We start from the raw sequence: 27729 nt of genomic DNA, 5'->3' as shown, positions 1-27729 counted from the left end.
TGCTCCGCAACAAGAGAAGCCACCGCAATGAGAAGCTCGCGCACCACAACGAAGAGTAGCCCCCGCTCAACACAACTAGAGAAAGCCCACGCGCAGCAACGAAGACCCAACGCAGCCAAAAATAGATGAACAAATAAAAAATAAATAAAATAAAAGCATGGATTCTGGAGTCAGACCAGCTGGGCTTGAATCCTGGCTCTGGCACTTATTAGCTGTAGGCCCCTAGGCAAGTGCCTATTTGTGCCTCAGTTGTTTAATCTGTAGAATGGAGAAACTGAGAGCAGTTATGTTAAAGACTTACTGTGAGGATTGTGTGTTAGTTTGTGAAAAGCATTGGGACGCAGATCGGCACATGGGTAAGCACTGAAGAAGTACTAATTACTACTGTACATGAATACGCTAGATTAACATGGCCACTTCAGTTCAAAAACCAACAAAAATATATTGCGTCTATACTACATTTACTGAGCTTGACTCACACTCTGTAGTTTGCCCCGTGATCTTATTTTTTCCCCTCTTGCTTATGGATTTAGTAGGCCAATTACAAAGCCTAGACTGACCCGTTCCCTAAGACGGGCAAATGGCTGAGAGCTGTGATGTCAAATGTGATAACCACTAGCTCTTTGTGGCCATTAAAATTAAAATTTATATTACTGGAAATGGAATGAAATAAAAAATTCAGTTGCTTGGTCACATTAGCCACATTTCAAGAGCTCAGTGGTCACATGTTGTTAGTGGCTACCATAATGGACAGTACAAATATAAGGCATCTCCAACTTTGCAGAAAGTTCTTCTGGGTAGTTCTGATAGAGTTTGGTAGTGTGCCAGCTCTCTTGTTCCATTCTAACCTATAGTTAATATAAATAGCTTCTAACTTACAAATGAGATGCACACTGAAAGTTCATTTGCAAGTTGGTGGGAACTTTGAATACAGGTCCCTATGGACCAATTACATTAAGATTATGGCAACATAAATCCTATGAAGAGGTCAATGGCTACAAACATAAGGAAATATTCAGGCTCATTGAAAATGGAAATTATGACAATGAGCTTAGGTTTGATTATCCAACTGGAAAGATTAAAATAGTGTTCAGGTTCAATGCTGGTAAATGTGCAGTGAAGCAAGAATTTGTGGGTGTATATTTTTGTAAAATTTATCTATAAAGTAATTTGGCAATACATTTTAAAAGTCTTAAAATTGTTTGTACTCTTTGGCCCTATAATTCACTCTCCAGGACTTTAATATAAGAAAATAGAGATACTTCCAAGATCCAGTACAGAGGTTCTCATAACAGGATTAATTATAGTAACAGTTGGAAACAACCCAAGTGTTTTACAACAGGGAGAGGGTTAGGTCAGTTATGACTTGGATATATTGGAATGCCGTATATCCATTAAAATGTTAATGTTAATTAAAATGTTCTTCTTTTACAACATAGGAAATATGTAGAAATAAATGAAAAATAATATTTAATACTTCATAGCATGATTAAATAAAATATCCTTAGGAAACACTTGAAAATAAACTAAAATATTAATAATAATAATCTAAGTTTTATGGGATGGTATGTGATTTCCTTTTTAATATTCTTTTATACTTCTAAGTTGTCTACAGCAGGGGTCCCAAATATTTGTTTATTGTTAATATTTGTTAAAGGCTATGAAAAGACAATAAATAAGGTTGATTTAACAGGTATACACTGAATTTAATAGTCTGAGAACAGTTATGACATCTTATTTTCAAACATCATTAAGCATTTATAGAAATAAGATCCTATCTTAGCGCACAAAAAATTCTTCAGGATATTTTAATAAATAGAAAGAATATAGATTGCATTAATTATGTGAAAAATAGAGAGTAGAAAAATAAAAATTAAAAATTTTAACCACCTGGACATTTTAAAGTGCTGCCTTAATTATTCTTGTGTAAAGCAGGATACTGAAATGGATAGTACAGAATCCCTAGAAAATGAAAATAAAAACTCTAGATATCAAAAATTATGTGACTTGTCTAAAACCATATTTATAGAAAAATTAATAGGACTAGGAACTTATACTTACTAAAAGAGATAGAATAAAACATTGAATTAACCACTTAACTCAGATTAAAAATAAAGAGGATTAAAATGATTACAACAGATATATGAAAGATAAGTAGTAGAATTGATAAATAAAACCAAGAACTGGTACTTCAAAACAATAATAATAAGATAGAAAATCATGCAGTAGCACAACCAAAATATTTTAAAAATGTGCAAAGATATTAGATGCTCTTGAATAGGAAGACTCAATATTTGAAATTTATATATTGAATTATTTGAATTGTTATTAAAATATAATTCAATATTTGAATTAAATCTACAAATTCAGATGCTATCCAAACAAAATACAAACAGATGTCTCATTGCTGTTATATGCGTTTGCTTGGAACTTGATAGACTTATTCTAAATTCATCTAGAAAAGCAAGCATGCAAGAATAGCCTGGAATAACCTGAAAGAGAATAACAACAATAATGGACAAGCTAAAGAATTTTAATATATGTTATTAAGACAGTAACTACAGCACTTCCCTGGTGGCACAGTGGTTAGGAATCCACCTGCCAATGCAGGGGACATGGGTTCCATTGCTGGTCCTGGAAGATCCCACATGCCGCGGAGCAACTAAGCTCGTGCGCCACAACTACTGAGCCTGTGCTCTAGAGCCCACGAGCCACAACTACTGAGCCCACGAGCCACAACTACTGAGCCCACGTGCCTAGAGCCTGTGCTCTGCAACGAGAAGCTACCGCAATGAGAAGCATGTGCACCACAACGAAGAGTAGCCCCTGCTCGCCGCAACTAGAGAAAGCATGCGTGCAGCAACAAAGACCCAACGCAGCCAAAAATAAATAAATAAATAAATAAATAAACTTACATTAAAAAAAAAAAAAAAGTACATTACAACTCTGTGGTCCTAGCACAAAAAATGATTACAGGACCCACAGATTTATTCGAGTACCTATAGGAATTTGGCATTCATTAAAAACATTTCAGAACACCAGAGAAAAGCAGAATTTTTCAACAAATGGTGCTGGAATAAATACCAAGTTGTCATTCAACCCCTCTGCCCCCAATAAAATGCACAAAATCCTACTGGAATATATTGTGAGAGTTAATTATATATTTTTTCTTACTACCTATTTAAGAACTATGTTATATTTCCATGTTAAAGCTGAAGGTTTTATTACTAAGACAACACCTATATGTGATTTTGGAATTTCAGACCTGAGGTCCTCAATAGGAAGCATCACAAGATGATGTAAATGAAGAGACAGGATTCTAAATGACTTTTGTTGTGTAAATGAAGAGAAATTAAGAAGATTCTGGAAAATATCTCCGTTTCTGATTTGAGCATTTTAGACATGTCCAGCTTTCCTATCTCCGTGGAACTTGTTACACGGTAATTTTCCACTAGGCACTTCAGAGCTGAAACAGACAACAGGCTCATTTGCTGCTCCATTTACGTCAAACAGTTCACCTTAGTAAGACATCGTTCTGTACCCAGGAAATAGGAACTGAGAACACGCCTTCCACAAGCCAGTCTACCAGTGATGGGAAGACCCTTAAGAATCCATATTTAGAATCCATCCAGATACAGCATAGGATTTCTTAATAGCCTATTGGGAAAACATTTCTGCCTCTTGGTTGCAAAAAGTTATTCAAAAATAGCAGGGCAAATAGTCCCAGGTCTCTGTGACCTAAAATGTCCAATGAAGCTGAAGAATTATTAGAGCATCTTAGAGAAACCTGAGGCAATTCAGCCTGACGATTTAGTAACGACGGTTCTGTCACCGGCTCAGAGAATTATGAGACTTCTAGCTCAGTATTTGCTCAGCCTTACTCACAGTGTTGGCAGCGCGGGCTGCGAGAATTCTTCTAGGTCCTGAATATTCTAAGGCGACACACTCTTCTGTTTGAACAACTCTAGGTGTGGGTTTATTTTGTGATGTGTTCAACTTCTACGAAACCGAATGATAAAGTCCAAATAATAAAGCTGAAAAGGCGTGAAAACTTGCAGACTGAAGAGCAGACGTCACACTGGGGATTCGACTGATAGATGTAAGACATAAGGCAGATAGTAGTTTTCTTTCCTAGTTCAGATTTTTAAAATCCATTGATGGCAAATTATAGTCATTTCCGAAGAGAGGTGCAGGGCAGGGGTGGGGACAGGGAAGAGTGAGGAAGCCCAAACTTAAAAAAATAAAGTTTACATGTTTTAACATAAAGACTATCACAACTAAGCCTATACTGCCTCCTGGTGGTCAAATATGAAAATGTATTTATACAGATGAATTAAATGAATGGTTATTTAGCATACATCAAAATAAATAAAGGTAGAGCAACCAAGTGCCTCACTTTGTATGAATATCCCATTTTCACTAACTCACCTGACTACATTTCCCCTAGTTATTAAGGTTGAATGGCTCTTTTTTGGTGAGGTCCCAATTCTACACTTTTCTAAACTGTAAGTAGTAAATTGTATTGGATAATACTCCTTATATACTTGGGATTTAGGTATTTATATATGTTACAATTTATGCAGAAATAATAAGAAAGAATATTTTCCTCGATCTGTTACACTACTTAATCTTAAAAAGTAGACAATGAATTATTTAATGCCTTAAATAATTTTACCATGCATATTTATCAGGCATATTGAAATGAATATCTTAGGAACACAGACATGTACATTATTATCACGGTATTTCAGGCTATAGTCTCTTAACCCAGCAATCATACCTGGTGCTCTCGGTGGTTACTGTGGTCAGATAATTTTTCTGATTGACAATTTTAAATTTCTCAAACTTGAACTTTACTACTTGTGCAATAAAAAGTATTTCTTTAAAAGCAAAACTATGAAATCCAGAAGAATCCAATGATCTGCCCACAGTTTCACTGCTGGTCATATGTAGGGGCCCTAACACCATCCAGTGATTTTCTCTATAGTCTTCAAAGTATGATATATTTCCTGTTACTAACAAAAATGTAACGCTTCCTCTGAACCTGCTTTTCTTTAAAATGTGCTGTTCCTATTTGCTTTCAGTCGCATCTCAGATGCTAATCCCACTGGGGTGAGTACTCGGCTATGGGGCTTTAGACCTCCAGTGAGGTCTTAGTTCCCCGACCAGGGATTGCACTGGAAGCATGGAGTCTTTTTTGGGGGGGGCGGGGTAGGGTATAGTTGCTTTACACGGCTGTGTCAGTTTCTGCTGTACAGCAAAGTGAATCAGCTATATGTATACATATATCCCCTCTTATTTAGATTTCCTTCCCGTTTAGATCACCACAGAGTACCGAGTAGAGTTCCCTGTGCTCTACAGTAGGTTCTCATTAGTTATCTATTTTATACATAGTAGTGCATATAGGTCAATCCCACTCTCCCAATCCATCCCACCCTCCCCTTCCCCCTTGCAGAGTCTTAACCAATGGACCACCAGGGAAGTCCTCAAAAGAGTTGCTCTTGGGTACCTTTCCCCAGCATGTCAGTGGGGTCATTAGTGGGTGTCCACTCTTGACTGGGGCTGTAACACAGATGAAGAAGCTTCTCTGTAGATGTTTATACACTGAAAACCAGTGGAGAGCTGTCTGCAAGTCAGACAAGGGCAACTCCCCCTTGCTCTTTGCTGGCTTCCGTGCCTCATACAGCAGACATTGTTAGGAGCTGCCGTGAAGAAGCATAAGTTCAGTCCACACAAACAAACTGACCTCCTCTTACCCATGGCCTGTCACCCAGCAAATTTCACAAATTGCCTCAATAAAAGGAAACCTCAGAGTTTCCCCAAAGCTTCTTTCTCTTACTATATCATATTTTGAACCAAACAGAAACTATTTCGAACACAGTCTTACCATGTTTTTCTCCCTCAAAATTTATGGAATTTTATCACTTACTAAAATGTTTTATGTATTTAAAAAATTTATTGTGAATGAACTGACCACCAAGCTCATAATGCTGTGACCAGTCAAGTAAATGACAACTTACCGTACTCCTTTGTATTTCAACAGCTCTGTGTCAGGTTTCAGCTGAAAGATGCATTACACACGTGGAGAGAATCTATTGTTTCCTTTTTCAGACTGTGCACAAATTTCTTAAAAGGTTGAACCATGTTCTTTACATGCTTCCACATGTTTACTTCTATAGAGCTTAATTTGACTTCAATATAAGTGAGTGAAATTCGAATTAATGTCAGATCAGGTATGATCCAGAGGAAAACCTCCTAAGAATTGCATGTTCTTTTGTGTGTTTATAATAAACATGTTTTTACTAGAGTCTCAGACACATCATAAAAATCTCCACATGATAGTATTACCAAACAGTGTATTCAAGTGTTTAAATTTGTTTCACTGGATCTTGTTGCAAAATCTCCATTTGGAAATTGGAATTTTTGTTTGTTTGTTTTCATGGGATCTTGTCAACATGAATTGTGTTAGAGATTTTATACTGGAGAAAGAATCAGTCTGCATAATCTGAAGTGAAAATAGACTTGGCCACCAGGCAAAGATGATTCAATGTGTGGAAGTTAAGTGGTTTGAGCCAAAAAAGATAATATGATGTTCAGTCATTATTACTGTTATTTTTTGCCAAAAAATCCACTTAAACAGAATGGTTTCAAGCATTTCATTTTTTTCTCCTCAAAATCTTCATAAAATTAAGTGCATACCTATTCTTTTATATCTTCTCTCTTTCCTCTAGGAGTGGAAGACAATATTCTTTTTTATGTTGTAATGACCTAGTACTTTGAAATCTTTTAGATAGCAAGGTATAAGTCACAAATAGAAAAAATTTAGAGCACAAGTGTGATAAGAATCACCAAGAGTACTTGTAAAAAATGCAAATTCATACTTTCCAGCCCCAGAGATTATAATCCATTAGGTCATTGTAAGAAACCCAAGAACAGGCATTTTTTTTTCAACATGTAGAAAATGGAGGTCATCTAGTTTAAGCAGTTTAATATCTTACAGCCCCTCAAAAGAGAACATTATAGACTGGGGATGGACTCAAAGGGTAGCTAAGAATTCTTCTTAACTACACTATTAATTTAAAATGGTGACTTTCTGGAACGTGACACATCACACACTTAAATATGACAATTCCAAATGTTAATCATTTTTGCTTTAGTTGTTATTTTGAATACACACATATGCTTTCTTCCACTAGGGAGAATAATTGAGAATGCATTATAATTGTTTTAGATCAGTAAAAATTGTTTGAAAATGGCTAGAAGATGAAAGAAATCAGATATGAAGGGTACATTGTATATGATCCCATTTATATGAAATTTTAGAATAGGCAAAAGTAATCTAGAATGACAGAAAACAGATTACCGGTTAGCTACGAAGAGGCAGAAGGGAATTTTTTGGGTTGCTGGAAATGTTCTGTATCTAGGGTGTAGTGGTGGTTACATGAGTGTATATTCACTGAAGCTTATAGCACTCTTCACTTAAAATGGGAGAATTTTATGGATGCAAATTATACCTCTTAAAGTTGATTAAAATAAACTACAAGGTATTTGTGAGTTTTTGTTGTTGTTTAATGAGGCCAAATTTCTGCAACAACTATATTAGGTAGCTCACAGAATCTCCAGCAGGACCACGGAATTGGGTTTGGAGACTCCACGGTCAGAAAAACCCTTAGATCCTACCACAGGGAGGCTAGGAAAGCGAGTTTCTGGCTTCCACCTTTAGGAGGTGGGACTCCCACACTGGAAAATTTCCCAGCTTTGTCTTGATCTTTGTCTTTTTAGTTTGTGTGTTCCTGTGTGTGCATTCTTGCTTTGATATTTTAAACAGTACCTAGTTTTAATTACTTTAACATTTAGACATATGCTTCTGAGATTTTCTGCCATTGATTCTTTAACACATATTAAAGAACACATAGATGAATTCATTGCCATAAAAATTAGAGTATTACAGGTAGTGCTCAAGATCACCTTGACCTAGTGTCACCATTTTATTCTCACTATTATGAGTTCGGGACATATGTTTTTCTAATATGTTGCATACATATGAATTCACAGAAAATGTACATATTACTTTGATTTTTAAAAATTTATTTAAATGGTATCATACCATGCACACATCTCTACAACTCACCGTTTTTGCTCAATGTGTTTTTCAGAAGCTCTCCCAATATTGATACATACAAGGCTAGTAGGTAGCAACTCTATAAGTAGAAACAAATCAGTGTAACAGGACTAAAAGGAGGTTTCGTAGCTCAGCGGAAAGTCTGTACTATTAATTCTTTAAAACTGATTAGGGATTTTTGGTAATCAGGCATTTTTCTTCTGATAGAAAATTACCATAATCTGGATGCCAGCTTCATTGGGGGCTATGCCCTTCTAAGGTACTGCCCTCTGAACACAGAGACAGAAAGCCAAGCCAAAATTAATGCAAACACAAGAATCTGACCATATTAGACAAGGAAAAAGGAAACCCCCAAACTTTAAGAACCGTGGGCATTAACTTCCTAAGGTAAGCGAAGGGAGTGGAGATTTGGAAATTGCCCATTTAGACTGACCTCTACATAAAAAGTTTTTTGTTTGGTAAGCATTTTGAAAAAGCTTGTTCTCTCCCACACTACTGTACTAACATTATAGCCACTACCTGGTAGCAGAAACTGTAGAGTGGTAATAAGATTTGTTTTTCATTTTTCCTCTGCAATTGCTTTACTTCACATTTAAAATTTTGCATACAAACTGGCAACCTCAGCTAAAGAATAATTCAATGCCATTAATATAAAATTTTTAAATATATTTAAACAAGAAAAATAGCTTCGTATCATGTCAATTGATTCAAAGATATCAACATTTTAGGTTAAAATTAAAATGAATTTTTGGGAGATGTTGCAATCAAATATTTATTTATATTCACACTTCAACAATTAAACAGGGACTCCAGTATCATTTTTAAATTGAACTCATAGAGAGGCATAAGGAGTTGTTTGAGTGTGGGTGGTGGTGAGAGGAGTAGCTCTCACAAAGTATTCTCCAATCTACAGACACAGGCTTTCTTTCTCAAACAGGACATATTATAATAGCTAAGAATTAGAGGGACTTCCCTGGTGGCGCAGTGGTTAGGAATCCGCCTGCCAATGCAGGGGACACGGGTTTGAGCCCTGGTCCGGGAAGATCCCACATGCTGCGGAGCAACTAAGCCCGTGAGCCACAACTACTGAGCCTGTGCTCTAGAGCCCGCGAGCCACAACTACTGAGCCCGCGTGCCTAGAGCCCGTGCTCCACAACAAGAGAAGCCACCGCAATGAGGCCTGTGCACCACAATGAAGAGTAGCCCCCGCTCGCCACAACTAGAGAAAAGCCCACGCAGCAACGAAGACCCAATGCGGCCAAAAATGAATTTAAAAAAAGGAATTATATATTTGCCAAGCGCCAGACACTCATGAAAATACTTTACAGATTTTCACTAATTTGAACTTCCCAGTAACCATGTGAGATGGATGTTACCATTATCTCCAGTTTACAGATGGGGAATCTGATACAGGGGGTACAGGACCTTTATCCAAAGTCACACAGTTAAGATGAAGCAGAGGCGGGATTTGAACCCATACAGATTAGCTTGGGAGTCACACACTTTCTGCCTGTCCTAGCAGCAAAGTAAAGTGCTTCTAGGAGAGGGAGTGGGTGAAACTGACACTGCACTCTTCCAGGTTTTTTAATTCGATTATTTTGAGAGTTTGGGAACCACTGTGATAAACATTGTACTAGCAGTTCCATTTCAGTTTTCTTAAAGAACACTATCATTTTCTGTGATTTTCTTTTACCTAGTGGAAACCGCCAGTTAAAACAGGAAGAAAACCACCGGTTACAAGAGGGATTTTAGAAAAGTATATTTCAGAAAAAAAAATTAAATTGTACATCTAAAGGAGTGTGTTGGTCCCTTAAAATTCTCACTCCGATAAGCTAGAATCTCACTTCACCAATTCTAGAATCTCCCCCCAATTTGGAGTAGTACATACATATATGCATGTGTATTCATGTGTGTCCTTGTTTATGTATGTATATGTGTTACACACATATTCTCAATGGTGGAAGTTTTTGTTCTCTGAGGATGGATTTTATCTGGAGATAATCAAAAGGCATTTTGAGCTAAGTCAGGTGGGTGATGGAGAAGTGGGCAACATTAATCTGAGGTAAAAATAAGTCTGGGCTAAAAATAATGAAATGGCCCTTTTCACATTCTGTTACCAACTCTGACATTTACTTTTTCTCGCAAAGGCCCCAGATATCTTTGGATTCTAATGCCACTATAAGTCTTCTTCCCACTCCTCCCCCCCCAAACATTTTTATGCCTATCTTCACTAATGAGGTTCATATGTTGGAAATCTGGACATATACCAAGTTCTTTGCATACGAAATCCACACTGTTTTCTAGATTATGCACCAGTAAATACATAATTGTGGTTAAAGCAGCATCCTTAGATGTAATGCTTCATAAATAAGTTCATTAGAAGAATTTCTCATTTTTATGCTCGACTGAAAGTGTCTTCCTTCATTCTCACATTTGTGGGGAAAAAAAAAATCATCTACCCTAATCCGGGATGGATGGAGATCCATTTGCCGTATGAATGTGAACCCTGTTCTCAGCACAGTCTCTGTGTCCAGGAGACGCGTGTTCTCAAGCACTGCTGCCATCTGCTGGCCTTGTGGTTGTTAGATTTTAGAAAAAGCTGTGCATAAGGCTCCAGCCAAGATGATGCAAAATGCAAGTATCATCAGCAGGTAGTTTTGTCGACCCTAAGTAATAAAAATGAATAACTGTCATTAAGAAAACCTGAACCAAATATGCAAAAAGCACAGACTCTCAACATTGCTGCGGACCTTACTAGCCATCTGGTCTACCTCCTGTATGTTTTTCGCTACCCCTCTGCCTGATCTCCCTGACTCTCTGGAAACCCCGGAGATCCTCCATCATTTAACCATTCAGTAAACACACGTGCACGCCCACTATGCATCCACACTTGCTGGGGTTAAAATGGTGAACAGAAACGTGCCCCTATTCAGCTACTCACATAATATGGGAGACAGGAATGAATAAAATCATTGCAGAAAGGCATGTTAAAAGCCAGAGAGAGGCTAATAAGCAAACACCCAAGGCTGTTTGTGTGTTACCAAGGAATCTTAAGGAGGGAGGTTTGAGGTTGAGTTGAGCTTCTAAGTATCAATGAACTGAGCAGGGAAGGAGGGCAGCAGGTAGAGATCCTGGGTAGAAGGAATGTGTGTGCAGAGCTCTGCTGCAAGAGGAACATGGTACTCGCCAGGGATTAAGAGACGGTCCGAGAGGATTAAAAGAAGGTCCAAGGGGCTACAGCAGTGAGTTAGGTGGAGCTCGATGAGGTTGGAAGCTATGGGCCTGAGCACACAGGCATCTTAGAGGCCATGCTCTACTTTTGGTTTTATTTTTCCAAGCAGTGGGAAAACATCAGAGGAATGGCCAGAGCTGGGTGTGGCGAAAAGACGGGATTTGCATTTTGCAAAGCCCACGCTTTTGCAGTTGGTGAACAGATCGGAGGGGGCCAGAATGGATGCAAGGGGACCAATGAGAAGGTGATCGCAGTCTTCCTGGGCAGAAAGGATGAAGTGCAGATGGAGAGACAGAGACCAGTCTAAAGGGCAAGGGAGAAACAGAGATGGAGTTTACTCGCCCAGCTATGTTGTCTTAAAGATGGAAGCACGGAGGACCACCTCCCACCGCAGCCACTCCATCTGTACCTTAACAAAGAAATACCGTCCTGTGCGTGGTAGAAATATTGTATTTCTCATAAGCTCCATCTCTAGGGGTACAGATAGATCAATTCTAATCTCTCTTCCACAAGATAAACCCTCAAACATTGAAAAATAAACGTCTTTTATCCCTGAAGCATCTTTTTCCCTGGTCAATATTTTAGCTCCTTCGGCTATCTTTCAAATGGAACGGTTTCAAGCTCCCGCACGGTCCTGGATGTTCCCTTCTGAATGATTGCCAGGCTGTCTATATAGCTCTTTAAATATAGACCCAATACTCTGAGGCAAGTAATATAGGATCTCAGTTACACTGAGATCTCCTGATAGTCAAATCATATGATACTATTACCAGCTTTTTTTAAGATTAATGACAATTAATATATAGTCAAAAATGTATATCCCCTTTTTTTTCATCTTAATAAACAGTTGGGTTAAAGTGGGTGATTTTGCGTCTGTTTGATGACCACAGTGGTCTTTGCAAGTCGGGTTGGGCTGGTTGAATTACCTGATTCACTGTCAGCACCAACCCTACCAGAAGTCACTCTAATTCAAGTTCTACAAGTGAAAGGCAGCACAAATCCTTGCCAGGCACAGGGCAGCCTATTTACACACACACACACACACACACACACACACACACACACACACACACACACACTCCTGCATGAGGGCGTTAAGGGTCCCTGACATCTTTTTCTTAGTCTTAAAGATTGCAGACTTTGCCTAAATACCAGTACTGGTGCAGAGTGGGCGCTCAATAAATATTTGTTCAAAGAATCAATACACTAGGGCAATTTCCAAATGTGCTTTGTGAATTAGCCAATTGATGCAATCACTGAAATAAGAAAAAACAATATATGGGGACTCACTTATCAGCACTGTACCACCTAATAATGTGAATACTTCATAAGCTCTCTATTTTATTGTCTATGTAGACAGAAGAACAATGTTCTTAGGGGGTAAAATTTTTTCCCTTTTAAGGTTAAGAATCTGTCCAAACTGCCTAGTGTCCTAGATAAAAAGAACGATTAGATTTGGGCAAAATAGTTTTCCTTTGTCAAAGGTGAATGTTGACTCTTAGAAAGATCATGCTAACATTCCTTCCCAAAGCAAAAAAAGTGTTTAACTTGGATTTCTGAGACAGCTACTAAAATGACAAATCATCTCATTCTTTATCTGGGTGTTGCTACGGACCTGTCAGTTGCTGTGCTAACAATCCCCTGCATTGGGATTACTGTGGACACACTGACTAAAATGTGTTGCTAAAAATATAATGTCTGTCTAGTTTAAAATAGCTAAATATAAGATTCTAAAACAAACTTCCCAAAGAAGAACAGATATCAGATATAAAAGAATGTCTCAAGGGCAAAGCAGACAAACCAGAGCACTGATGTCATTAAAATGAAATAAAATCGTTAAACTCTTTCACACAAAAAGTGCTTGGATCTCCGATTAAGTCCTTATTGCTCCAGGTTGTAGACTTTTAAATATGTGTCTTTTAGGACGGCTTCAAGACATAGCTGATAGGACCTATGAGTCATAAAGATAAACGTTTTGGTTTTGTTTTCCTCTAGGGTTTTATCTTCTTTTTAAGAAAAATAATTTTTAAAATTCAAATAGGATTTTGGTATCACTGTCTAGTTACTAACTCTTTCTTAAACTCCTTGGCATGGGAAGTATTTAAAACTTTCCTTTAAAGTTGCTGTCAAGAGGCAACTCAGTATCTGCATTGAATAAGTATCGCTGGACACACCTTAAGTTCTGTTTGTAGACAGATTTGTAAGGCTTTTTAAACTAGAGTTAAAAGGTCAGCAAAACTCACTGTGCTTTCAGCTTTGCCCTCTCTCTATTTTTACTTACATACTTGGCCAAACTTTTGCACTCACTCTCAAATCTGCAGATCAAACACAATGGGATTTTATCCGAATTACACTGAATGTAATTGGAGGTGCTGCCTAAGCCATAGTGAGCTCTTCCATCAGGGATATATGAGTCTCCTATCTATTCTGATAGTCTTTTATGTTTTGTAGTAAACTTCTGCAGTAAAGGAAAAGATTTTATAAATCCAGCACATTTCTTGTTAATTATTTTCTTTTATTTTTATAATTTTTGTAGGTATTAATAGCATTTATTTTCCTCTTTTTAATTGGTCCTTAGTGGCATACTGGAAAGCTATTGATTTAATATTTATCCTATATTTCAGTGCCTTAGTAAATGATCTTAGTGGGTCTCAAGATTGTCAGCTGATACTCTTAAATTTTTAAAGAAGAGAATGCTATATGCAAATGACAATTTTCTCTCCTATACCTAGTCCTCTTATTTCTTAATTTTATCTTATCACACTGGCTAGGATCTCCAGAAAATACTGAATAATAGCAATGATGGAAAATCTATGACTTCCAAGTTACAGAGAACTCTTATTTTTTTCAGTTCTATTGAGATAGAATTGACAGAGAACGCTTATGTTTCACCTTAGTTACGTATTTGCTATTGTTTTTTGATAGACATCTTGTATCAACTAAAGCTTCCTCCTATTTGTAAGAGGTTTCTCCTATTGTAAGAGGTTGTTTTCTTAATTAAAAACTGGTTTTTAATTTTAGTAAATGCCTTTTGAATATATATTGTCACAGAGTTTCTTTCTGTTTATCTAATAGTATAATAAATTACATTAATTAACTTGCATATTATGAACCATCCTTGCATTCCTGAATTAAACCCTACTTGGTCATGTTTTATCATTTTTAAAAGTTCCTCCTCTATTTGGTCTGAGCTGTTTTTTTAAAAGGTGTCTTAAAAAAACATTTCTTTGAATGTGCTTAGTGTCTTTTTAGAGGACTCTAAAGAATTAACACGAGGCCCAATGGTTAGGGATTCTCTCTCTCAAGGGCATTCTTGTATCTAGGGAAGAAGATTTTAAATTCAGTATCGTTATTACTGTGGTAGTGACTAAAATAATTTTTAAATGCTTCATAATAAATCTATTCTTAGTTTGTGCTTATTTATATCTATAGTTGTAAATAAGCTATGGTTACTTACTTGTTCTTTTCTAAGGCTTCAGAGTGTTATGCTGGATAATACCCAATTCTTAAATAGAAATCATTATCCTTCACGAGGCAGATGAAATATTTGCAAAGAGATTTACAGTGTGCCTTTGGCATAGAATTACTTTCTGTGGAAAGCAACCCTAACTAAAATAAGTAAGAAACATGTGCACAAAAGTAACTTATGGGTCTATAAATGTTTTAAATTGTCTTGTAAATTTAAAAACACAAAAATTAAGATCGTGATCCAAATATCTTCTAAACAAATTGATTACTTCTTCAATCTGAAAACCTTACTTGTATTAACATCTTATGGCTTTCTAAGTCAAAACATTTCATTTGGAATGAATGAAATGATGTTTTAAATGTAAAACTGAATAATCATTTTAAGAATTATCCAGTGACATGTTCACTTTATGGCTCCCAGAGATTAGCAACATCAGATCTTCTTAGAAATAGGAATTATTTGCTGCTTATTAAGACAAAAAGTATTATACCTATGATGCCTTGACAGTGTCTCTAGTTTATATATTTTTTTAGTAAAAACTATTACAAAATACTATTCACATAGATTGCTCAACTGAAGACTTTTTCCACAAATAAAGGTAAAGGGGAAAAATCCTAAAACAATTTTTAATGAGAATACACACAAACATCCTAGAACTATTTGATAAATGCAGTTTTAAGTCCGCACCATTGGGGGCTTCCCTGGTGGTGCAGTGGTTAGGAATCCGCCTGCCAATGCAGGGGGCATGGGTTCAAGCCCTGGTCCGGGAAGATCCCACATGCCACAGAGCAACTAAGCCCGTGTGCCATAACTACTGAGCCCCTGTGCCACAACTACTGAAGCCTGTGCACCTAGAGCCTGTGCTCCACAACAAGAGAAGCCACCACAATGAGAAGCCCACACACCACCACGAAGAGTAGCCCCCGCTTGCCACAACTAGAGAAAGCCCGTGCACAGCAACAAAGACCCAACACAGCCCAATAAATTAAAAAAAAAAAAAAATGTCAACACCATTTACACTCGAGAGGGAAGAGGTAGTTGTCACCTGCTACCACACTGTTTTCCTGTAAAGTTGGTCGCTGGATATGGAGGACCTTGGGAGGCATGAGAGTCAACAGAAAATCTATTCCCAAATTCCCCTCAGGGATATTTTAATCTTTGGGATAAAAAATCTTTCATCTTGTTTATCTACCATATTTTACACTAAATAAAATTTCCCCTCTATCATATTTTATTGGATTATTTAACCAAAATCTCTTACAGGAAAATAAAGTCAACTGAAGCATTTTTCCCTGAAGTTGGGGTGGAGAAAAACATGTTCATAATAATTGTCATATCATTAATATTTTCTTTCCTAGTTGGAGATAATATCACTTTGAACATCTGACCTGTCAAATTAATTCACGTTGCATGCAGTTTTCAGAAAATAACACATAGTATTAAATACCCTTCTCAACTGGACCTACACCTTTCGTGTACATACCTGTATTTCCTTAAACATGAAGACACCCCACATTGCAGCTATAAATCCTGGACCCTTAAATAAAAATAAGAACTTTATTTAAATTGGTTATTTTTCTGTGACTGTACTCTACACAAATACAGTGAGGTGGAGAGCTGACCTGACACTTTCCTCAAATAAATTTCTATTGTAAAAACAATATAACAATATTGTCAGGAAAAACTGTTCATGATCTCAATCTGAGCTCAACATTGAGTTAAACTAAGTAGTGTTAGGTGAAAAAATGAAGACTTCTTTCCTTTTTTTTCTTTATGGTTTTCATTTTTATTATTTTGATGATGCTATAATATTTTATGCCATACAATGTGTTTCTTTAATGTGATTTATAATAAAATATTTTAATAAGCAAGTAGTTTATTTTTTCTAGTGAACTACTTCCTTAGGATTCTAGAAATGGGCTTAAGAGGAAAAAGTGTATGAATAAACTTATAACTTCCTTTGGCATTAGATAATATCATAACTAAAGAAATTTTAGTATGTTCTTTTGGACCTGAAAAATAATGTGCATATGGGAGCAGCATGTACTTTAAAGTTCTCTTTAGCTGATATTACTGCACAGTAATCAGCTATGTCTCACATTATGCTCTAGTGAATGCTACAGATAGTATTATGGGAAGATGGAAAAACCGTGTAAGGAAAAATAAACAACGGGTTAGTCAGCAGGAGACAAAGACAGGAATGAGATAATATAGCACAAAAGAGAAGAAATGAGATGGAAAAAGGATGATTCTGCAATCTGAAAACTTTAAGCTATTCAAGTTTATTAATTTTTTTCTCTGAGAAAGGAAAACATTGGAATTTAGATTAATTGCAGTCTTTGTGTAGAAGGCGTACTGTATCAGCATTTTGATGATTCCTTTTCAAACCCTGCACACACTCTGGAAGAGTTTCAAATGAACAATCCCAGCCTGTTTTCCCCTCCACCGCTCCAACTGTCTACATGACTGGTTCAGCAAAGCTGGACTTCACTCCTGGCAGGTGAGCAAAGCAATAGGAACACATTACTCTCTGTTTATTGGGATCTGGAAAAGTCAAGATCAAAAGAGCCAGAGAAATAGGTCAAAGGAACTGTCTTCTACCAATGACATATGGTCCTAAGCCTCAAAATCCAAACCGAACAAGAAGCACCTGGGCCCTTTAGCAGTTTCATAGTGACTTGGGGCAGGATGGGAGGAAATGATAGAATAGGGTGTAAATATTAATGCTATCATGCCAGTCGCTCAAGAATTTTATCCTGTTTAATCCCTTCAGAGTACATGGGAGAAGACAATACCAAGAGGTACCACTGACCTCTGAAGCTTTCTGGCTGATGACTTTCTAAATATGAGTTTAGACATGGCCTCAGAGTTATTGCAAGGAGCACTGTGGTTACTGGAAGCGGTGCTTTGCTAGATGTAACCCAAGCAGAAGTCAAAGTGTGTATGGACCCTGTTTGGCAAAGGAGAGTCAACGAAGAAGGGCATCTTAAATAAGAGTCACAACTGTTTTGGCACCGGGATTGCGTATTTTTCTATTGTTAGTGAGTACAAATTACACATTTATAAATCAGCCTTGGAAAAGAAGGTGAGCTTGAGCCACCTGGAGAGGCTTCACCTTCCTGAGAAGCTGATTCGGCCGTTCAATTCCCTGAGGAAGACTGGGAGCAGAGGTACCCAGCCCTCTCTCCTGCTACGTGGGCTTTTCTTCTTCCTTTCTCTTTTCCTTTTCTTTTTTTCTTTTTAATTGAACATTTGCCAATAAACAATGTAGGTGCTACTTTCAAGGAACTCTCGATCTAGTCACCAATGGGTCCTAAGAATGGAAATACATGTCCTAGGGAAGAAGGGTATGCTGCTGGGATTTGAAAAATGTACTCTTGATGAAACAAGACTGACCGTATTCATAATTGTTAAAGCTGGGTGATGGGTGTCTTTGAAATTTTCCAGCCAAAAAAGTTAAAATTAAAACCAATCTAGCTCTGCCATGAAAATAAAATAAAGAAGAAGGTAAGATCCTGAATGGCAGGGCCAAATCTTTTCTGCATACAGATAAGGCTGTCTTTGAACTAACGACAGTGAAACCAAGCAAGAGCCCAGTAGCAATAAAGACCTAGGCCCTCACCTCCCCGAAATACCTGTCCCTCCTGGAAACAATCCTCAGGGGCCAGAGGAAGCCACACTTGGTTGGTGAGACGCCTGATTTCATGACAGTGTTTGAGAATCATCCTTCTGATGGGCGAGTCTCCAAATGCCACAGTGACCACTTCCACCGGCCCTTCGCCTACACCCCACCTGCCTCAGCCATTTATTTCCACTGAATTAGGCTTTAATGTCTTGTCCTAAGTCTTTATCATAACTTAATACAAGAAACAGTAGGAGGAAAACCATATCTCTATCTACTATAAAATTTTTGTGAAGAATATTATTTATTATTGTTCCACGTCCCCTGTATAAGGCCCCATAGGATAAATTCTATTAAGAATTTAGTGTTTAAAAAACAAAAGCAAAAAAAAAATTAGTGTTAGAAAATAACTGGTCTTTTCTGAGGAAATAATGTTACCAGTTAAAAAGAATTAGTTATCACATTGTCTCACCCCCTTTTGCAAGCAAAAGCAAAACAATGTTTAATCACATAACTATTTACTCTCTGTGTTATTTGCTTACTTTCTCACTTTTATCATAGTTTTCATTTTCTATTTGTGTTTGTATTTCTGTTTGTCTTGTGTGACTTAATTCTATCTGTGTATTTTATACAAAAAGTTGCTTCAAACTCATTTTGAAGAATCCACATTTGTTCAAGAATATAACTTCATTGAAAGACAAAATCACGATCATGTGACAATGTTTAAATTTGATGTGATTAATAACTGCATCTATTTTAATGTGTCATTCCTCCTTATGTAGTGGGATATGACTGTCAAATAACATTTGATCCCTAGTCGAGGTGCATATCATACTGTATACTTTGCTCTACAAATTTACTTTTAAGCATTTCACTGGTAAGTGATATATCCCATTGCCCATTACATTTTCCTGTTATATGGTCACTTCTAGCATTAAATATATTTGAAATAATGAGAAACAAACCCTTTCTGTGAAAAAATTTGGGTCTTTTGCCATTCCAATGATGAGGACTTAAACTTAAAAATATTCCTTATAACTTGCTCAATTTTGATAACATTTTCCCTCAATAGAAATTAAGAATGTCAAAATGTGAGCCGTTTAAATTAAAAAAAACCTAACCTATTAAAATAGTTCACTTTAGTGTACCACTAAATTCAAATAAAAAATAAAGCCAACAGTTTTATGAACACAGAACTGTCAAAATATGCTGTTTGAAACCCAGAATTTAAATTAAAATTTAAGGATGTTTCAAACTTTTATGCAATTGTATTTTAGACCAGACAATGTGTTTAAAAATATCAGTTTTGTAGGCTTGCACAGGTGTGCTGCTAAAATGTTTTAGGCAAATTTTGTTTATGATGATGATTTAGGAAGCAGGGAGGCAGGTAAACAACTTAACAATCTAAGATACTAGAGTAGAAGTAAGAGCCCAACGTTAAAGCAATTAATTAGTGTGTGTGTGTGTGTGTGTGTGTGTGTCTCGGTCCTAGTACCATAAGGAACCTGAAACATTCTAAATTGGATTCTATACTAAAGGCAAAAGGTAGCCCTGCAGAAAAGAAACTCTCTCCTGAGAAGCCCTGAGATGTCCACGTAGCCTTGTTTTTTCAGACGACTCTGTCAGCTATTGCCTCAATTTTCTCATCTTCAAAATGGGGACAAGCCTGACAATACCTGTCCTGCCTATGTCAAAAGAAACATTTTTGTTTTTCTGTTATCTATGCGCTACATGATTGGCACCTAAAAAAATCAGATGAAGCAAACTGCATTATGAATGCATGATAAATGGCACCATCCAGAGACAATACTTTGCTTCAGCACTTTCTGAAAGCCTTCCTTAAAATATTGACGAACCCTATGAACAGGGGCTGAAATACTCTCTGTCTCACTAGGCTATCATGAGATTCAAGTGTGATAATACACACAAAAGTATTTTTTACATCTATAAACTGTTATATAGAGATGAATATTGTTATCAATAGCAAATTACAATGTATCCCAAACGAAATTAGGTAAAACGACCAAACAAAAACTGCAAGGGTATCAAAGATTAACAAACCTGCTAAAATGAGGTTAGCAATATTCCCTTAGAGATGAAGGACATGAGATTAGAGGGTATCAGTTTATCTACATGAATCTGTTATACTAATTATACTCCTGAAAAATCAAACTCCATGACAGGCTTCAGTGATTCACTAAGAATGCTTGAGAAAAATTAGATTTACGTTTGAAAAACAAAAATTTGGAAAAGCAGTTCAGCTACTTACAGCAGTGATGATTGGAAAACTGACCACAGCGCTGAGGGAGTGGTTCGCTATGAACCAACAGCAGGTAGCAATGGCCCAGAGTATTCCAGACAGGAATCCTGAAACACACACACCCCACACGTTTACCAACCACCTCCCCTCCTGAAAAACCCACACGCCAGGTAGAGTGGGAATGTTAAAGTGCTCAGGTCAACACACTCCTATCAACCCTGCCGGCCAACATGGGTTTTTTAGCCATGTTTTAGGACCATTTTGGAAACCAAATGATTTCTCTTTTCTTGACTCCTATGGGTATAAAGATTACCTTTTACCTTATTGACATGAAATCAAGTACCCAAAATAGTAGTTGAGGTAAAGATTGGGTAGTGGAGGGGGACCCAGGGAAGATACTGGGTATGAACATATTCTGCAAACACCATTTACTCTAAACCATGACCATAAAAATCTGTGAAATTCAGAATGATGCTTAGCTAAGGGGAAAAAAACTCCTAGAATTTGAATAAAAATATCAGCTAAAATGTTTGATACTTTAGCTAGGCATTTGGTAAATATTCTACCATTTTCTAAAATGGTATAGTGGTACAGTGGCACACTTTGGCTTCAATGAATTAGGCACTCAAAGTGAATCTCTGACATATGCTTTATTTTGTTCTTTAAAAAACTTTACTTGTGGACCTATATTCCAGATTGAATTATAGCAAACTTTTAAATAAGTGAGAAATTATAATTTCTCATTATATTTATAATACATATAATTTCTCATTATATATATATGTGTGTGTGTATGTATATATATATACACAAACACACACATATATTACCGTCAATGCCTAGTGGATTAAATTCAAAAGCATGTACATTTAACATGCCATTTTTAAACTCAAAAATAATTTCTCCTAACTTTTTGGAGAAAATGTTTTCCCTAGTGACAATATAAAAAATATGTGAAATTCAGGATGATGCTTCGCTAAGGGGGGAAAAGAAAAACCTCCTGGAATTTGAATAAAAATAGCAATTAAAATTTTCAGTATGCTTTAGCTAGACATTCAGTAAATATTCTACCATTTTCTAAAACGGTATAGTGGTACAGTGGCACACTTTGGCTTAAATGAATCAGGCACTCAAATTGAATCTCTGACATATGCTTTATTTTGTTCTTTAAAAAATTTTACTTGTGGATCTATATTCCATATCGAATTATAGCAAACTCTTAAATGAGAAATTATAACTTTTCATTATATATACACTTTTTTTTAAACCAATGCCTAACTGATTAAATCCAAAAGCATGTGCATTTAACATAACTTTTTAAAACTTTAAAATAATTTCCCCTAAATTTTTGGAGAAAATGTTTATTTTCCCAAGTGACTGGAGATTCGTATTTGTTGACACTTTAAAAATATATACAGGACTTCCCTGGCGGTGCAGTGGTTAAGAATTCGCCTGCCAATGCAGGGGACATGGGTTTGATCCCTGGTCCAGGAAGATCCCACATGCTGCGGAGCAACTAAGCCTGTGCGCCACAACTACTGAGCCCACGAGCCACAACTACTGAAGCCCACGTGCCTAGAACCTGTGCTCTACAACGAGAGAAGCCACTAAAATGAGAAGCCCATGCACCTCAACGAAGAGTAGACCCCGATCACTGCAAATAGAGAGAGCCTGAGGGCAGCGTCAAAGTCCCAACACGGCCATAAATAAATAGATAGATAGATAGATAAATAAAAATATAGAGAGAGCCCCAGGACTCTGGCTTTTAATATACATCCTTAGCTGGTGAAGAAGAAATACTAAAGTCTGATTCTCAATACACAAGATGTTTCAGCACAGGAAACAATCTTAGATTCATTGTTCAAGTTCTAGGTTCTGTAATAACGACTTGGCATTTCAAACCCAGTTTCATGGTTTCTAAATCCTTCATATTTGGTGGTGAACTGGGCCAAAGTCACTGAGGGAATGAACACATACGCACACAGACACACAAAAACGGACACACACAGAGAATGGCTTGGTTTCCAGAAGGCGATTATTCAAGCTAAATGAATAGGGCATGATACTTTCACGGAGTAAGAAGAGTTTCTGTCGTTAATATTCTTACCTGGCAAGACTGCTTTAGGATATAGTTTAGGATTATTTTTCATGGCTATACAGTAGGCCAGAAAGTAGACTGTACTCGCGAGGAAGATGCCGCTGAAGTGTGCAAAAACGTAGTCTAAATCTGGAAATACAGGTTAGAAAACTCTCAAGCATATCAGTTTTGTCATTTCAAATACATCTAGAGTTCTAAGAATAAAAAAGACTCACTCAAATCAACCTTAAATGTAAAGGAAGCATTAATTCTATTTTATCATCTACATGTTATTTACATAGAATTTTAATTAACATACTTAAAATAGTAAGAAGTTAGTTACTATAATCAAATCTAAAAGACTGGCTTTTATGATTATCTTGGAAAGCTAAAAAGGAAACAACAAACATTATGTGAATATCACGTTAATATCTCCTTTTTTAAGAACAGGTATCAGACCTAATTTCACTGATGGCTATGGCTATTGTAGCAAATCTCCAAGTAGATTGTAGTTGGGGGATGGTGTGTAAAAAAATTTTAGAAGTGCTAATTTTATATGGTGTATTGATCAGTCTGGAGACCAGCTTCCAGGTTGCAGATGGCAGCTACCCCGGCAGCTATACAGAAGGATATTCAGGAAGTTATTCCAAAGAGGATTTTATTTGTTTTCTATAAACCTAACTACACGGGGGGAGTTAATAACACAGATGGTGGCCCAATATCTGAGAAACCCAACTCCACTGACTATTTAAAGCAGAGGGTCCTTTGGCCAAACAGATGGGTGTAATGCAGGTTCTTGGCTGGGAAGGTCACACTGGGCTCATTGTTTCTCTCAACTAAATTTGGAGAAAGATGAGTGGCCCTGTTTAGCCAGAAAATCTTGAAAGTCAAAGGGTTTGTCTCTTCTTCTAAAGTCTTAAATCCTACTTCTGAGTCATATCACAACAAGACATCCACCCAAAGACCACCAGAAAAGGCAGCATAATCTAGCGATTAAAACACTGACAACCTGGTGGGACTCATCAATCCATCACTTGCTAACTTGGAGACTTGGGTAAATTACCTACTCTCTCTCTGTCTTAATATTCTCAATTGTAAAACTGGAATAATAATGGTATCCAACCAGTAAGGTTGCTAGGAGGGTCACTTGAGTTATTACTGTAACTAGAACAGTGGCCAGCACAGAGCATATACTATTTATGTGATTGTTAAATAAGTGACATTAAAAAAATATGTCCCCTTGAATTATTTTTTGAATAAATTGGAATAAAGTGTATCTCTATCAGACGACATTTGAGTTGTCATAAGAAAGATCCCTAAGAACTGATGGTACTATTTATGGGAAGAGATTGTTGAAGACATTGTTTATTATGTCCCGGTACCAAGAACAACTGTACTCCTGAACAATTAGTTGTTTTTATCTTGTGTTTGCTGAATTCTGGGGCTGATCTGATTTCCTTTGTGGCTGTAAGGAATCTTAGAGCCAAATTATGACTCATTACTAGCAAGTGTACAAGTGTAGCACAGTTTTTCGACTCATTCATGGCTCTGTTTTATTTTGTCACTCTTTTTTCCTTCTCTCTTAATTTATCCTATGTTATTCTATTTTTATTAGTTTTGATCCTTTAAAATGAAAAGAATAAAAATACAAAAGGTATTTGTATAAAATCTTTTTAAAAAGACAGAAATTAATAAAAGTTTGAGTACTGTTCGTGGGGCTGAATATAAAAAGGAAGAAACAGATCATGGGTAGTCACTCAAAGTCTATCTGCTCATTTAGAGTTCAAATCCCAGCTTCTCCATCAATCTTTCCCTCATGGCTTGCCCTCCAGAAGTCTCCCTTATCTGATGACATTCATTTCCTGTGCCATGGATGTAGAACTGTCTTAACCACGACATCGTTCTTTTATCGTTTCGTGGGTGTAAGCCACGTTTCAGTATAATCACAGGATCCTGAATTAGACACTCTCACCTCCTTTGGAGCCTGCAGAAGGTTGTTGCACACTATGTGGAAGTGACGTCTTAAGAGATTAATTCTAGCGCTAGAAACTGAGATAATTTGGCAGCATTACATTGGGCCTTTCAATGCGTTACTCTGTGCTCGAAAAATAATATACTAAGCAGGCTATATTTTTACCTTTATTTGATTTTAAAGTACTATGTGCTACACTTCAGTTTTTTTTTTTGTCTTTTTTTTTTTAAAGAGGATAGGAATACATATTTTCCTAGAGATCATCAAACTGGAAAATAATCTCCAAATCTTGCAGCAAAGCCAGAAACCATGTGTTAAGATCCAAGTAGCTGAAATGAATCCTGACTAAAATTGATTCTATTTGTATGTTAAAGATTCCATGAAAATATTCAAACAGTCCTTTATTTTTTTTTTTTAGTTTCCCTTGCCCTTCTAACTCACTACTTGCAATGACAAAGTAAGATCAAATCTGATGAAATGAAATTTTATTTTAAGGCGCGACGAGAAAATCTAAACATAAAATTCTCTCTGGGTCTGTCTGGGCTTCCTTCCTCCCTAATGTGAGGTGTGTATCTGCATTACACTTTTACTGGAGCTTCTCAAAATGGGAGTGCTTGCTTGACCGTAAAGATCAATTTCTTTTTTGCTTCTGATGCTACCAATGTATAATAACTTCTTAAAAGAAGAGTGTTCTTTCCCAGCTCTGTAGCAGGTCATGGTGACCTGCTACAGAGGTTTGTAACTGCTTACCTGGACTATGTATCCTTGGTGAACTTTATGTAAAATATCAGTATGTCATTTTGATGTACGATCCTTTGTCTCGAAAAAGTATATGACAGTGCGTTTGCCTTTTAACAGGCGGAACAGTTCTCAGAGCTTTCTGAGGGTCTGTCTCCTGGGTTATAATCCTCAGTTTGGCTCAGATAAAATTCCCTTTTTTCGCTTCTGAACTTGACTGTTCATTGAATTTTCATCGACAAATCTATGTACCAATATCTACCACAGTCCCATTCTTTTTATAGTCTTAACTAGAAACATGGGTATTGAGTTTATTTATAAAGTAAAATAACTTTTTCCTCTCACCGTTCTGACTTGCCCCTGCATATATGCTATCGTTTCTCTTGCTGTGGTCCTTGATGTAAATGATTGGCACAAATGTAGATCCATAGAGTATTCCAGATATTACTGCGAGACTGCAGCCCCTTAAAAACAAATAAATCACTATTCATCTGGGCCCAAAGCAATGTTTCTGCCAAACGCACACATGGAATCATATCAAAAGCATGCTTCAAAATGGAAATCACAAGGCATTATGTAGCAATCACCCATCTATCTCAAGTGGGGTGACAAGCAAAAGTCCCAGAAGTGCCCTGCATGGTCAAGGTACCTGATGCCACCTTGCTGTGATGCAGCTTCAGTCCTCCACCGTCTAATGGTGGAAGGACATGATTTACAGATGCTGCAATGGATTATCACGATAAACTGTCATTACATAGGTGAGAATATTGCCATCATATTCTACAGGCGACATAAATAAACCTGGCTCTCTCATTAAATTATGCAGTATTTGTGGACTGACACCGGGCCCGATGCTTCTTTTTTAAACCCTCTGTGACAAGAGCACAGATAATAATAATGACTAGAATAGACTAAGGACCAAACACACGTTTGTTCAAAACAACTACTGAGATCCACAGACTCGCCTAGGCCTTAGGCATGGTCAAGGGGAAGTGCTGATTTAATAACATAATTTAAGAAACCTTTTTTTTTTGCCATGCTGACGCCCTGTGGGATCGTAGTTCCTGGACCAGGGATTGAACCCGGGTCCCCTGCAATGAATGCGCTAAGTCCTAACCCTGGACCGCCAGGGAATTCCCTAACAAAATAATTTGAATATTTCAGGTAAAACATTACTTTCTGTAAGAAGAAAATGTTTTGCCTTAAGCACTAGGGTCACATTGATCCCTCAGACTTGGGCCATATCTGCGTGAAGCAAGCGTTTCCAGTGGTTTTGGCAGGGAGGTGATTAATATTCTGGAACAATCCCTTTGGCTTAATACAAAGGACAATGGCATGAAACAGGAAAGAGTTTTAGGCAAAAACCATACCTTTCCAAGCTCGAAAACAAATGCTTAGGGACTTCCCTGATGGTCCAGTGGTTACGACTCCACGCTTCCACTGTAGGGGGCATGGGTTCGATCCCTGGTTGGGGAACTAAGATCCCACATGCCACGGGGTGCGGCCAAAAAAAAAAAAAAAGAAGTCTATTTTAGTGGTGTTTTAAGGAATATGAGACTGTAGGCACTCACATGGCCAGTGAGCTCTGTTCATGATGGAAACCCCTGCGTCCTGGGGAGGCCTAGACCACGTGGTCCTGGAGGAGGGTCCCAAACGCAGACCAGACTAATAGACTAGGCTGGCCAGTGAGACAACTGAAAACGTTCTTCTTAACAAATATTCCCTTAACAAAGGCAATGCTTTGTGAAAAATGTTTTGTTTGATAGATCTATTTTATTCCAAAGCAAAAATAGCAACATATTTATTTCTTCCAAAGCGTGTGGGTTAGTTCATTCTTTCATTCATCCCATTTATTCAAGTTATTTATTGAGCATCTATTATGTGCCCAGTACTGCCTCTTTCCCACTGTGAGATCATTGTATATACTAACAGATGACATGCCTTCTATCCTTGAGGTGTCACCACAAAAAGTCTAAAACAGCCCTCAACTGAAAAATGCAAGCTACATACTATTACACATTCATATTTCTTATATAAAATATACAACATTTTCATACATAAAACATAAACATTCTCATATTTCTTTGCCAGCCCCCAAAACCCTAAAATATAAGGGCTGTCATTGAGCTTAACTCTCCTGGTCTTGATACAAAGAATTGGGGGTGGGCGCTAGGACCTACATGGACACAAAATATCCTACTATATTTGACAATCAATATCTTGGGATTATAAAACTG

The 27729-nt window shown here is 37.1% G+C and overlaps 1 protein-coding gene across 6 annotated transcripts in view; it reads right to left on the bottom strand.

The window, feature by feature from the left end:
• Window positions 1-8071: 8071 nt before the first annotated feature.
• TMEM144 (transmembrane protein 144) overlaps window positions 8072-27729 on the bottom strand; it is a 57942-nt gene continuing 38284 nt past the window's right edge. For 4 of the 6 annotated variants that reach the window (XM_082391359.1, XM_082391358.1, XM_082391360.1 and 1 more), the window contains 5 exons: window positions 25838-25956; window positions 22813-22932; window positions 20715-20812; window positions 16307-16360; window positions 8072-10788 (listed from right to left, as the gene is read on the bottom strand). In XM_082391359.1, the coding sequence (XP_082247485.1) occupies window positions 10705-10788; window positions 16307-16360; window positions 20715-20812; window positions 22813-22932; window positions 25838-25956 (475 nt within the window). In that variant the 3' untranslated portion in view covers window positions 8072-10704. Of the gene's footprint in view, window positions 11764-16306; window positions 16361-20714; window positions 20813-22812; window positions 22933-25837; window positions 25957-27729 lie in introns of all 6 variants that reach the window. The other 2 variants (XM_082391362.1, XM_082391363.1) reach the window with 2 other exon arrangements.

The sequence above is a fragment of the Balaenoptera borealis genome (assembly GCF_965194805.1).
Source record: "Balaenoptera borealis genome assembly, chromosome: 4".
In the NCBI taxonomy this organism is placed as follows: Eukaryota; Metazoa; Chordata; class Mammalia; order Artiodactyla; family Balaenopteridae; genus Balaenoptera; species Balaenoptera borealis.
The sequence above is the reverse complement of the archived record's forward strand: the minus strand, read 5'-3'. Positions and strand labels throughout refer to the sequence as shown.